Source organism: Fusarium pseudograminearum, chromosome 4 (genome assembly GCF_000303195.2).
Source record: "Fusarium pseudograminearum CS3096 chromosome 4, whole genome shotgun sequence".
Lineage (NCBI taxonomy): Eukaryota > Fungi > Ascomycota > Sordariomycetes > Hypocreales > Nectriaceae > Fusarium > Fusarium pseudograminearum.
The window spans coordinates 6,724,621-6,738,989 of NC_031954.1; the positions used below are offsets into that span (position 1 = coordinate 6,724,621).

General features: G+C 47.3%; 2 protein-coding genes across 2 annotated transcripts, besides 4 other annotated features; both read right to left on the bottom strand.

Moving 5' to 3' along the window:
• Positions 1-550: 550 nt before the first annotated feature.
• Positions 551-1,087, bottom strand: FPSE_07935 (uncharacterized protein; the record flags this gene model as incomplete). The annotated part of the gene is made up of 1 exon (XM_009261053.1): positions 551-1,087. The coding sequence occupies one exon, from the start codon at positions 1,085-1,087 to the stop codon at positions 551-553; it is 537 nt and encodes a 178-aa protein (XP_009259328.1).
• Positions 1,088-2,487: 1,400 nt separating this feature from the next.
• Positions 2,488-2,507: a microsatellite.
• Positions 2,508-4,255: 1,748 nt separating this feature from the next.
• Positions 4,256-5,060, bottom strand: FPSE_07934 (uncharacterized protein; the record flags this gene model as incomplete). The annotated part of the gene is made up of 3 exons (XM_009261052.1): positions 4,256-4,581; positions 4,927-4,939; positions 5,010-5,060. The coding sequence occupies 3 exons, from the start codon at positions 5,058-5,060 to the stop codon at positions 4,256-4,258; spliced, it is 390 nt and encodes a 129-aa protein (XP_009259327.1).
• Positions 5,061-11,648: 6,588 nt separating this feature from the next.
• Positions 11,649-11,675: a microsatellite.
• Positions 11,676-11,711: 36 nt separating this feature from the next.
• Positions 11,712-11,733: a microsatellite.
• Positions 11,734-14,298: 2,565 nt separating this feature from the next.
• Positions 14,299-14,322: a repeat region.
• Between the last annotated feature and the right edge of the window lie 47 nt (positions 14,323-14,369).

A 14,369-nucleotide genomic window follows, 5' to 3' on the forward strand; every position in this document is an offset into this window, starting at 1 on the left:
TTTCTCCGTGCGTAAGCTTTAAGACTAGGTTTGTCTGAGTAAGGTAAGAACAAGAAACAAGAAACAAGACTTAAGCCATCAACCAACAGTTGAAGGCACGCAGATATGCATACAAATAACCAAAATTCAGGCGCTATTCAACGCCGAGCAGCACCAATCCAACCAAACCCAGGTAAAAAAGAACATAAATGATAACAAAAAAACATTAAAATAGACCAGGCCGCGAGGCCAATTCCATCTTGCGTAGACGCAGCGTAGCGTGTTGTAGCCGCGAGGCTTATCAATCTTCCCAACTTCCCACGTTTCAGGCCTCCTTGATATCTATTTCATCGTAATGCAAGACTCAGCCCGAGCAGAATCATTAGCACGATGTAGAATGAGCACGGCGGTCCTGTTTAACCCGCGTGGGATTTTGTCTCTTTTTGAACACATTTTCCCATCTTTCTTTTTCAAAACTTTTCGTCTTTTTAAAAAATTGTTTTTTACTGTACCAAGAATTGTAAATGAGTGGTCCCTGACCACAATCTGTTGTTGAAGGGGGAGTGGCTGTTTAATGCCTTGAGCGGTGAGAGCTGCTGTGACGGTGGCCATGGCTGCGATGGGACGAGGAATGATGTGACGACGAGTGCCGATGATGTCGGCTGGAGCTACCGCTGCTCTCGAGGTCCCGTTCCAAGCTCTCAACTCTTGACCTGTAACCCTTGACAATTTCCTTGATGTGAGCGATACGATCAAAATCCACCTCAAGCTCATCCAACTGCTGGAGAATCTCGGTGTAGCGAGCGATCTCCGCATCAGCGCCGCCAATGATCCCATCAGCTTCGTCATACTGCAGTTGGGTGAAACGCTGGGCTTCGTGACTCAGGTAGTTGATCCGTTGCTCGATACTGGCCATGAGGTGGTCAAAGTAACGACCCAATGCCGAAAGTGAGGAGCTGTCAAGTAGTAGAAGGCCTTGGCTACTTGCGCGACTGGCGGCGCGCGAACTGCTGGACCCCCCTCCCAGTGCAGCCTGCCCTTGGCGAAGCAGCTGGATCTCCTCGCTTGTGAGCCCTAGCTGCGTGTCCGGAACAGCCTGTGAAGACATGGCGGGCAGCAGCTGGAAGGGCTGCTAGCTATGGCGTGGGGAGACCAGATGAATCGCAGACTAGGCGGCTGAGATCGATGTTCGGGGGGTCACGTAGATGTTTTGGCTTTCGGAATCGTCGCAAGACGGCAAGTGGGTTGGAGATGCGATACAGGTTGAGCAGGTGGGCGGGGCGAGATTCGTTTGGTGTATAAAACGTCTGCGGCGACTCGTGACATGGACTGCGTTGAATGGAAAGTGGCCGATGGGCCGGAGAGTGCCTGCCGAGGCGACTGCTCGAAGGAAACTGCGTCGGTGACGATGCCTATCAGAAGGGCAAGAAGATGTATAAGAACGACAGCAAGAGAGGAAGGTGGTCGGTAATGGCAACGACGGCGTAAGTGAGGATGATATCAGATGCGACGATGGTAGAATAGACGAATGCCGTGGTGCGCAGAGCATCATGATATCGAGACCAATACGATCATGAGCATCATCGGTGTAGGCTCAAGGTGGAGTTAGTGTCAAGCTGGATGGAGCTCAAGTTTGTATGGTGGATACTTGTCGGCTCGGATCGAGTTGAGATTGATGATTTCGGGGTAGCTTGCAGTTGTATATCTGGAGGGTCCCAGACCTCGGAGCTCCCAAGAGAAGAGGAGGAGGAGGGAAAGAGAGGCGTCGAGGGTGTTGGGTCTCTTTTGGGGAATAGGTAGGCGGAAGAAGTGTGATTGGAGAATCGGAGGAGGAACCCAAGAAGACGGACGGGAGTTGGGCTTGGGCTTGGACTTTTGGATGTGGAGGGTGGGGGACTCGGACTCGAACTCGAACTCGAAGCAACTGTGATGTATCGGTACGTATCGCTTCGTGGGTGCTAAGACGGTTTTCGGTGAGATGAGCAGGGATGATTTGACGAGGGTGTTTATATGAGAATTGCGACCCAAACAATGTCAGTCAAATGATGGTTATTTTGATAGTAAGGTTTCGATGCGATGCGACGAAGCCTAAAAGGTGATGGGTCTCAATATTAGCGACGAGTGACGGATAAGTATTTGGACTTGAAGGTGAAGCAAAGTAGTTCCATCTCAGTCTTGATTAGAATTAGGTGTTGATGTTGAATAAAAAAGAATGCCTTGAGTAAAGGTAGCGTAGCGTGATGAGAGACGGGGAGGGGGGATAAGGATAAGGGAAGGTAAAAAGATGGGGGAGTAGCAAGCAGCCCATGGATGAATGAGATGGGGAAGGCGGAACGCGGATAAGTGAAAGGTGGTTGCACAATTTCAATTTGGTTAGGGAAGGTAAGGTAGAGGAAAGTAAGGAAGTTACGGTACCTTTGGGTTGGGGTTGCACGTGCAATTGATTTCTGAATGAATCAATTGATCAAGTTAAGCCGCGGTCAAACTCTCAAGACTCGGGTTTGCAACTGATTGATTGATTGATTGATAATGATTATCAGTAGGCAAGTAGTCTTAGTTAAAAATGCTGGCTGCACCCGACAGAACGGACCCGACGCTGATGGACCTGGAACTGGGACCGGACCTGGACCTGGAGGAGCTCTTAAGCTTCCCCAGCACATGCGATTGATTGATTGGTAGCGCGCGCTAATTGGAGCTGCTCCCTGTCAATCACCAAAAGGTAGATGACGATCACAAAACGTCAAAGAACGTATTTCTTTGCTTCTGTTGTCGCCAGTCTTTTCTCTTTTCAATCAGCTGGAAGACGGCAGGTGAAAAAGAGACAAAATAGCGAAAGAAGAAGCAAATAAAACGCCAACAGGATCGATAGCGCAATAGAGAACTGGTTAAGCTGGGGGTGACCAGCTAGGTACCTCTTTCAAGCCCGGCCCGGCTACCTACTAGGTACGTACTGTGCTGCACTTCACTTCAATGTACTGTATCAGTATCAACACCTTTTTAGCCGTGGTCACGATGAGTTGAGGTGAGGGTTGGTGAGATATGCTTGAGAGTATCTGGACTTGAGACCAGATTATTAACCGTAATAGATCTCGATGAGAGAAGAAGTTGAAGGGGGGGGGAACAAAGAAAAAGAAAAGAGTGGCTTCATTTATGAAAAGAAAAAGAAAAAGAAAGGAAAAAGAGATTCTCCCTTGTTAAACTCTACCCAAATGTCGGGTCAAATTTGGTCAGAAGATTAATCATGATACAGTCCATCTCGGCAACTCACAGCCATGATTAGATGTAATAAAACATACGACATGAGAAACGGAAAGCAGCCTTAAGATCTAGTCATATTGACCGGTTCCTTTTCGACAGATTCCCGTGCATAATGTCAAGTTTCCGTGCCTCTCTCGTTTCATTATGCCCTCTGCTGACCATGGAAACATGTAGGGTTTATCCCAGTCTCTGATCCATGTTCAAGCCACCACTTTGATGTGCCGCGGGATATTATCAGAGCAATCATGAACATGAACATGATAAGTATATCAATGAATATGAGGGATAAAGTGTTTACATGTCCAAGTCCCTTATCCTCTACACCATCAGCCCTACTTACTGTACCTAAATTGGTAGGTGATAGGACTAGCACCAGCACCCAGGTAATGAATGTCATGCGCACGTGTATCCCTCGTCCTCTCCACTCACTTGTGATGCATCTACTTTAATTTCGGCACATCAACTCGATATCTCTTCTCTGCTCTGTAGTACAAGCAACATGTCTCTATGTTGGTGCATTCCAGACGCTACACAAGCCCAGCACCTATTGACTTAGCCTGAAACTAACCACCATCACACAATCCTCATATTCATGTCTCATATTCAAGGGCAAAAAAAGAAACAATTTATCCTTTTTCCTTCTCTCCCGCTTACATCAATTTCTGCTCCGTCGATCCGGGAATCGGCTTCCAGCTTCCCCGAAACATGAACCCCTCTCATAATTGGGTGATATCTGTGGCGCGCGCCAGACGAAACATGCCATCCATCCAGCCCTGGTACACCAAGAAAGGATAAACTGCAAGTAATTTAATCTCTCCTTTTATCCGTTTGTTCGTTTGCTTGGTCTATTCCTTGATGGAGATGCATCATCTCCTCTAACTTATAGTGCATGCAGATAGATTCGCGCATCTGCATCTGCATAATGCATCTCTTCCCGCTGCTGACCTGCAGCTTCTCTTCAGCCTCACTCGACATGACGTCTATTTCTTGATCAACGTCCCCTACGATCATATGTTACTTAACCTCGGGATACTGCCGTCTCTCGGTCTGCGCCTCCCCCGCCTTCATATGCAGCACTCAGAACCAGGAGGTTACCATACCTCAGGTTCACGCTCACCCTGAGCATCCTCTTCCCCTTCAGGTTTTGCCTGTTTCCCATCTGTGCTGCATTAAGTGGCACGAGGACAGCCAAAGGATCAGCCATGTCTAATGCAGCTTGCCGCTGCAAGTAATGCCACCCTTGTTCTGCTGTGTTCTGTACTGTACTCCCATCAACTTCATCCTCTCCCCGCTTAGCAATCATCCGTAGATCCGCCATTGAGTGCTGCTGTGTAACAGCTTCTCCTATACAAAGGCGTTCGGTGCTAGAGTTGTACAAGGTGTTACTCTACGCTGACGATATCCTCCTCTGCAGATTAGCCAGGAGGGGATCAAGCGCTGTCAAGAGGTTCAGCTTCCTCAATACCAGTATCTACTCGGTGCCGATCACTTTGAGGATGACCAGGTTTGAAGAACCTGCCATATAGTGGGAATCTCATCACTTTCTGAACCGAACCAGGACAACTCGGGAACCCTTACCACATGGGCCACTAACACAAGGGATATTGCATGATTTACCAAGTTTTCCCGCGCATATGACAAACATCCCATGTTTGCTTACCTCGGTTGTAAATAACCAGCATAACTTACTCAAGTTTACTAGCTGGCCAGTGTTGAATTCGTTCTCTATGACTTTGAAAGCCCAATCACATCTGAGGCCAATAAGAGCTTACTTGTAGCAAGCTGTCGAATCCGATTCCTGTCTCGGGGACTGCATAGACCATGTCTTATGGCTTGATCTTTGCTCGATACGGACTCCACAAACCTAGCTATTGCGCCAATGTTTTTAATAGAACGATGGTGTTGAGCTGTACAGCTGATCGTTTGTCTTGGCAATACTAATTCGATCACGCCATTTACTTGTGTTCCTCTCAAGCTGGTCCTATACCAGTTGAGCTGATACTACATTTGGAGGACTGTATCTTCCACAGCTTATTTCAGTAAAAGACTGTAGCCATGTTGCCATGTAACCATTACAGTTACTCTGCCATTCGAAATGAACCGAGCAAACTTGGCATGTGTGTATCTCATCAACAAACTCTTAAACTAGTTGCCACTCTGCACCGCGCCGTTCATCTCCGCCTTCCGCGTTTGCCGTCCCCAGATGAAGTTCCGATTACATATGTTCATGTTTGTAGTCCTTGTTCCCATCAAGCAACTTGTTTCTTTACTAATCTAAGTTGCACATCAGTGGTTGAATCTGCCATGAGGCATCCCGGGTAAGAAACCATGACGGTTATGAACGGATGTTTTCACCAAGAACGCAGCACTGGTTGTAGAAACTATTTCCTTGCAAGTCATCGGGAAGCCAAGCCAGAGCCTGTAAGCTAGCTAACTCAATACATCATTTCCTTAGTCACCAGTCATACGAACTAACCCGCTTGGTGTTGTTTCCTTCCTGCGCAACACGACATTATGGCTCAGCTCTGGGCTGTGACATCAGCAGTCGGTCCAACAAGCAACGACGACACAGCCAGCAGCATGGATGCCATCACCATCTTCCTTGATACATGTATTACATTCTGCTTCTTGAAGGTCATGCTTCATTCCTCTCAATCTACCCCGTTATTAACTCACTCGCTACTGCATGTTCTGCATTTGCTATCTAAGGTATACCTGCTATTCTTCCTATTAGCCCAGGCACGAGTTTCATGTCAAGGTTTCTTTTACTCATCTCGAACCTAAGACCCTGTTTATCTATCATTATATCAATCTCGGTGTACCCGCGAAAGATCAACGTTTACACCTTAGCTAGCGCGCAATAGGTAGCTGGAACTGATCAGCACCGGCTGGCTTCAGAGGTTTGTCAAGGTACTTCGTTTAGTACAAGCATGATACTGACAAACGGCAATCTTATGATCTCATCGATTCTTTTTATAACATCACACATCTCCACGTTGTGTTTCTGATGATATATAGCTTCCTATACGCCTATATCTAATCGTCTACCTTAACCAAGCCTGGGGGGTTTCCTCATGAGAAACACCATTGATGACTCGTATATCAGATACTATAACCACTGAAGGTAAATTTAGGGCCTGCCTCGGCTAGTTTTACTGGAGAGTCTTTTCTTTTAAGTAGAAAAAAGAGAGATACTCCCATCAATGTTACCCAGAAGCTCAACATCAGAAATATAAACAGTATTAAAGGTCAAGATCAGGACATAAGGCTGCACCATCAATCACAAAACTCTATATCAGAGTAAAATCTCTGCGAAATTCACAACATGGCCTACACTTTCTTCATCTAAAAGTATTGTTTGCGCACTCCAATGAACGTCAGCTCCATAGTCCTCTTTGCCATCTCGTACCAGACATAGTAGTTGCGCATCCAGCATAGCACAAGGTTCTCCAAGTGAACTATTTAAACATACACATACCTTAAATGTCTAAACCATTAATGAGAGAACGCTGTGTAAGCCATAGGGTCCAGCAGTTGAGAGTGTGCCGGTGTTGCCGTATGCTGAGTCGCGGTTTAGGGTAGCTCAGCACACCACAACACGAATCCAACAGACGTCTTTCATCACCAAACATGGTAGAAAACGTGTTTTTCCTAGTGGTCGAAGTAGCAACACACTATTGTTTACAAAAAATATCTTTTTTTATAGTACCAAAGTGATTGTTGTCGAATAACAAGCGAGTGTCACAACTGTAGACGTTCCCAGGTCATGACTTCAACTACAACCAAACGGATAAAAAAGCCCACCAGGCCATGAACATTCCCAATTTGTATATAAAGTTATGTTTAATTGATACAATATACGGTGAATGCTTCCCAATACTAGGAATCCTCCTACATCAATGTCGGTTGTCTTTTGTAAGGCTGCCCAAGGCATCGCGTATGTCGAAGAGCCTCAACTACAGCCGCATACTCACAGCATATCTCTACAACAGTTTACCCTACAATCTTAGCCTTAATTCCCAACAGCCTAAGCTGTCATCGTTAGGCATGACCTTGAACAATCGTCACCAAGCATGGGCCGTTCGTTGACCATAGACCTTTCCTTCAGCTTACGTGGTTAACGCCGGAGTTCTTCTCTCGGAACTTTTTGCGACAACTTACTTCTCAGCTGAACAGTTAGTTAGCCGAGCTGAGCTGCTGAAGATTCAGTCGGGTTCAGTTAAGACCACATCCTATGTTCGACAGCACCGACCATCACTTGATTGACGCCCTCAGATCGTGGCAACTGTACCTGGCCCCTACTTCTTAAACCGGTGAGCCGGTCTAGAGCTCTACAGTTCTGTCACTTGTAACTATGCAGCTAAATCCTATATCACAAACCATCTACAGCACCTGCGTCAACTAGTACCAGCGATCGCCTTATTAACACGAGACATAAGACGCCAGTGCAGATAGGCCTAAGCACCCAATCGCGACACAGGACATCAATCCACTTTACGTATCCAAATACCAAGAACTGTCTTAATAGTATTTCCCAAGTCTATGCATGATGCCTCGTGGTACAGAGCAGTCTTCCACGATCGTTTTTGGGGTTCAGGATAATTAGGAATGAGGCTGCGAAGCTGGTTTCAACTCGAAACAGCGGAAGCTGTCCCGTTTGATATGGACAAACACCTAACCGAGACAGAAGTAGTCTAATAATGAACTCGGTTAACGAAAAGGGAAATAAAAAGAAAAGAAGAAAGGGAGGAAATTGTCCAAAGCAGCCATGTCTCCGGCAGAACGAAACAAAACATTCCCTTCAGCAATCTCCTCAAAAAGCAAAAAGCAACCTCGGAATAAAGACATTTAGGTAATAGCCCAAGCTTTTGATTGAGGCTTGTGCTGAGAATCTGTCCGCGCATTTTGCTTCTCTGGGGTCAAATTTCCGCAAGGGTTCTAGAGCATCTCACAGTGAGGTCGCGCAACAGGAGGAAAATCTGACTGCGCAATACAGACAGAGGCGCTGTGAGAAACCAAGTAATTTGGTCAGCCTAGTGAGGCACTCCGTGCTCTGTAGTTGGTTTGCTTCTCTGTTATCTGCCCCTTAAACGTGTATGCTGAGTCCCCTAACCATGTAACCACGTATAACGTACAGCGGCCAACGAGGGCCCTAGACGACGATCGCAGTATACAGCGTTGATCAGGGGTTATCTGTCACTTTTGGCGTAGTGTAACATCGCGGCTTGTCTTAACATTTCGGACTTTCTTGCTTTTGAATTGATGGGCGCTTGACCACAAGCTGGCCCTTGCTCCCGAGACCTGAGACGCTTCGGTTCGGCGTGGGCCTTAGTGAGCCAGGGCTTAGCGTTCTTTTTTGCTTTTTCGGGGGGCACAGGCTGTATGGAATCTGCTTACGTGAAGATGATAAAGCATGTCAACGGGCAAAAAAGAGTACGTACCTATTTGAGCAGCGAACAGCAACGACATGCCAGGCTTGCCAGGCCCTTGCTTGGTGGTATGATTGGAGATCCATCAATAGCATGACGGATTATAATGAGACTTTCTGCGCCTACGGTGCCCGAACGAAGCCAATGAAGGCTAGTTCTTGATACAACACCGACAACAGGGAACCGAAGCTGATGGGATTGAATGATGTTCAGTTTCCACCGCTCTTCAGCTGACCTCTATCGATTCCCGAAGTCGATCCCGCTGTCGCCTGTGCCAGACAGGCAATGTGACCGAGAAGGAGTTGGATGGTTTTCTTGTATTATTTCCAGTCTAGCCAGTATGACCCAGCAGGGCGTGGGACCATGAAGAATTCATTTCCAGTGTTGGCAACACTCCATGACTCTTCAAGGCTTGGCTCACTGAACTCTGTTGTACCCTTTACGATACTTGCGATGCGACATGACCTGAGGCAAAAGTGATCACGGAATGTCGAGAAGCCTGGCCACGACCCTGTCTAGTGAGCACATCTTACATGAATGGTGCTGCATCGTTAAAGTTTCTTTGCCTCTCCTGAGTCAGTTTGCCGCAGAAAGTTGGCAGCCTGGTCAGATTGAAGCTGGGGAACGTTGGGATAATAGTCGGTTAGGCGGCAAAAGCAAATAGGGATCGCGGACGAGCAGTTGCTTCGAGTAAGGCCTGTATGATGGCTTGGGTAATGTGGGCTCCGGCGGAGCTTAACGTTTGCATGGTAACAGGGAAGAGATAGAAACCCTCGTGGAACAGGGTCTTTGTCGATCAATATCCTTGATTGATAGAACGGATGAATGACCATCCCTCTGGTCAACGCAACGTGCAGAGCAAACAAGTGGATATCCAATTGGCCGTCGGCATAACCTTGGGCGGAGTTTACCGTTGGATAAATGCCCCGTCGACATGCCACCCCCAATGCCTCAGCTGTGATCTCGGAGTGTTTGAGGAGCAGGAGAGATCAAGCAAGGGCTGGGGTTGGGTAGAGAACGAAGGGGTTGTGGATTGGCCTCGCGGTGACCATTGTGCTTGTTCCGCGGGAGATCCTTGTACGCATGCAGAAGGTACGCCGAAGATATCCCATATCGTTTCCAGGAGAATGGGTATGTAGATCAACCATGTACAGCAGGGAATGAAATAAGACCTTGTGTCACATCTCCCATAGGGTGTGCACAGCCTTGCAGACGATCGTTCCCGCGGGTGACACTCTTTACTGTAGCATGTAGCTATTTTGATGCAGCGCATCAGTTAACATGTCAAGTCGATGATTTGTAGGTGCAGCAACTGAAGCTATGAGCGAGCGATTTGTGAGCTGGACTTAATTCGTTTTCAACTGCCGTGACAAGTCATATCCACTTAATAGTGGCGTTCTCCTTTCGTCCATCTACCAGACCAAAGGGGATAGTCAAATCGATTGAACTTGACTCGAATGCAATATGACAGCTGACAAAAGACAAGGCTTAGCTGACTTGGGCCATCAATTCGTTGATAGTGTCATGTAAAGACGGTGAAGGGACGATGTAACGGTTTCCTGACTCAAATTGAAGCGAGGCGAGGAAGTTCCTTGCTGGTATCCGCTGTTGCAGTGGCATTGCGGGTGGGCGACGGAGTATGAATGGAGCGATGCTCCTCCTATATTACATGATTCCGCTTCTGTCGCCGCCATCGGGACGCCAAGGGGCCGCGAGATGAGACGCAGCAATCTGAGTATCAGCGGGCGATCTCAGGGGAGCGGAAAAAGAAAGCCTGAGGGTGAGGGTGAGAATCAAACAAGTTTGACCAAGAACCGGCAGTTGTGTAGAGGTTGGTCCATGCACGCGGCGCAGCGAGTACGATAATGATGACGACGATACTTCAAGGTAATGCAGTGCAATATCCAGTAATGGTCTGTCTCCAGTGTACATGCGCATGTCTGGGTGGGATAGAATGGGATGCGATGAATTGAACTGGCTTTGGTTGGTGGTCAAGTCGCGTGATTTGAGGTGAGCAGATCTGGGCGGACTAACATCGGAAAGTCAAATGTCAGATGAGATGGGTATGAATTGGGAAGGAGAGGTCCTTTCGTCCCTTGTTCTTTCCTTGCTCTGAGACATAAAAAAAAGTTGGCCGATAGGCTGGATCAACTGGGCAGGCACGATGGCAATCAGACAGGTACGATACGATGTAATATGACGGATACCTAAGTAAGTTTGGGTAGGGATGGCCTTTCCATATCTCATCCGAACTTTAAGGCGAGAGATCGACTGTTGTAATTACGCTACGTCGAAGCTTGGTAAGTTCCCTTGGTTACCACCTAGTTGGGATACTACAGAAAAAGTCGGCCAACTTGTGATCCCCCCTTCTGCAATAACAATGAACCCATCTTTAATCAAAGCAAAGACCATAAACAAGGCATGGATATCGTGAGTTTGTTGATGTTGTTATTTGTTGGTGTTGACGTTGTCTTGCGTCCTAACGAACAAGCTTCATCCTGACAGACACATGTTGGGTCTAATGTCATCGCTTCTCTGCCCGTTTATGGACTGGACTAGCCTGGAATGAGTGCGCATGCAGTACATACGTTACGCTAGATACTCTGCTCTGCGCTACGCTACGCACTACGGCAGTCAGTGAGAAGACATGGAGGGGTGTGGCCCAGCGGCGCGGGGCGGGGATCTCCCAGCAAGGGATCATGATCAGGATCTACCCTGAGTACCTAAGCACAAGCACGAGCACAAGCGCATCCTAGCCCAGCCTAGCACGGCGGAGGCTTTTCCACACGCCCTACCTTGATTTATTCACCTACTCGGGCTTAGCGTGTTTGCGCTAGAGCATGCCCATGCAAGCACCCTTGGAATCTTTAGAAGCGCCTTCGGAACCGGTCTGGGGGCTGTTGTGTCTGTGTCTGGAGGGGGGGAGTGCAACTATTATCAAACGTCCGGGCGTTAATCCTCACTGTCGGGATCCGAGGTACAGTGGTGTGGTGTGGTGTGGTGTAGCGTAGCGCAGTACGGTTCCAGGCAAGTTAAGATCATGAGGATTGATTGATTGATTGATTGACGTGCCTCGACAGATAAAATGGATCGCCTCAAACAATGCCGATATTACGACAATACATTGTACCCGTCCTATAACATTGACGCGTATTCTGTACCCTTCACATACTGGACGTCTAATATTATCCCTCGTAAAAACAGCAGATCTCATGCTTTCCTTCCATGGATTCCTCAACTCCGATGGTAAACAAGCATGACCCTGGGAGAAACACCATGTCTTGCCATGATCCTTTCAATTTGTAGGCCTCATCCCCCCTTGCGCCCGTTGCAATTCACCCGTCGCAGTTCCTGTTCGAGTCGAGTTCCCCGCTCCTTCCCGTTGTAGCCAGGCCAGGCCCAGGGGAATTAAATAAACCACATGGCATGGGAGAGAACGTGGCTGTTGATGGGATCCCCCTTCAAACAAATATATCCGCTCTTCTATTACCTTAGCACCGGAGTCAGTCAACTATTACTAAGTCAACAACGGGACAGTCAAAGCGTAGAAGCATGAAAGAAGAAAACCAAGTTTCTACAGCATTTCTCTTTTTTGCATGTTTATGTAATTCCGGGTTGACCGTTGTTGTTCATGTGCACCGAGTGTACAAGTCTGTTGGGTGACACGTGCATTGCGCGTGCGTGTACTATGTGCACACGGACACTCTCTGGTTGAGGCTATCGTCAGTCAGATCAGATCAAAACAATGCCAGCCTAGCCTCAACCCGAGTGGCCACGTCGGCTTCAGCCTTTTTATTTTGACATTGGCTAGTATCTAACCGCTAATTTACTGTCATCAAGATCATGTTGTCAGCCCCCCGAGCTTTTGGAGTCTGTGCCGCTGCAGGACCACGTCCATTTCATCTCAATTTGCAGTACTTAGCGTTGATATTCCACTAACAGATCTGCGCTTTGCTTTGTTAGGAATCCTCCTCGCGGCCCCTTAGTTAATTCCCCCCCAAATCCCAGCTCAGGTCTAAAGGTTAACTCGAGATTTATTATTTCTCCCGATGCTAGGGACCGAGCGACAGCCAGCTTAGTACCTAGCCGAGTGTCTCAGGCGTCGTACAACAGGTGACAAAGATAGATCTGTCATAATAATCAAGCAATTAATTAATTAATTATAAGGCTTCTATACCATCATACACATATGTATCACCTCGCTTACGGCCATCACTCCTATCATCCTCCCTCGCAATTTGCTCAGAATAATATTAGAATGTGATGTATCTACAGTACGTACCGGCCATGCACAGTGAGAACAGCAATATGATATGTGATGCCCTGTCAAAGATCCAACCAGCAGATCATCACGCCCTTGTCCTTGTCCTTGTCCATCCATGTCTGTCACGGATGTCGAAATAACAATAATTGCTAGTACGTATCCTCCCAAGACAAAGAGACAGGCGGAGTAACAACCGAAAGCGGTCTGCCCAGTCTTGACATGAGCATGAGTAACACAACCCCAGGTTTACCCCTACCACACTTGATTCCCGTTTTGGGCCACCTGCTACTCTTCTGGTCAGGCTCACGTTCCGCCATCACTCTTTTGTCCAAGGGGACCCAATCTCTCGGGGCATATTTTTTTTATTCGTAATCGGACCTTGTGCTGCGCCGTCGTACTGGGATGCCGGCTCAAGGTTCACCCAGGGGATCTTCTGCAACTGTACTATGTACTACGTACAGTAGTATCCGTAAACCAGGGTTGCATTGCAATGATATGATGAACAAATAAAATACAACCAACCCGCGCGAGTCAACGACGTCACTTCGCTCGACGATATGGATCCCTTTTTCTGAATGAATGAGACATTACCCGTTCATGCGTCAAAGACCCTTACCTGCAAGTGCAAGCAAGTGCAAGTGTAAATGCAAAAGCGAATGCAGACCAGCCTTACTTAACTACCGAAGGGCTCTCTATGAGCTGTGTATTGCAAATGAATCCCTTGGATCCAAAAGCCAGGCCAGGCCAGGGATGGAGGTTGTTTTGTTTTCTAGAGTAACTTGCTTAGTAGTCCTCGGCATCAGCGGTCAGCATTACTAGTCGTTTAATCCTCCCTCGTGGCCAATCGTGGTCCACTCTTTTCCTCTCTCGTGGTGTCTGACTCCAAAACCAACACTTTCTGGGTGAACAATGTTTGCAACTTGACTTGACAGGCTACGAGACCTGCCTGATCTTCTATGTACCTCCCCAATTCCACTTAGATTATCCTTGTCTTGGCTGTTCACTCGTTTCATCTCTTCTCTTCTCATTTAATAAAAATACATTTCAGCCGGTGTTATTGCCGCTGAATAATAGATAGTAGGTAGTTTCGGTCATCTCCTCGACCCCTTATTGGCCAATGTACGTCGACCTTGGAAAAATCGGTAAAGCTTCTCCAATCTAATTAACTGGCTTGAGAGAGGTTACATGCACCCGAATCGCTTTGCTTTGTCATTCACACTAGGGGAGCAAATATAGTATCTTTGAATCTTATGGTATTTGGGTATTCGAGGCTCAAAGGCCGTGTGCTGTCGTGTTTGACAAGCTCATCTCCAACTGTACTATCTTCCATCGACTTCAAGGTCGATCCATCCATCCTCTCCAGAAAGGTAATAAAAAATAATAAAAAATAAACGCCGTGCATGATGCATCGCTAGGTTCTCCAAAAAAAAAAAAAAAAA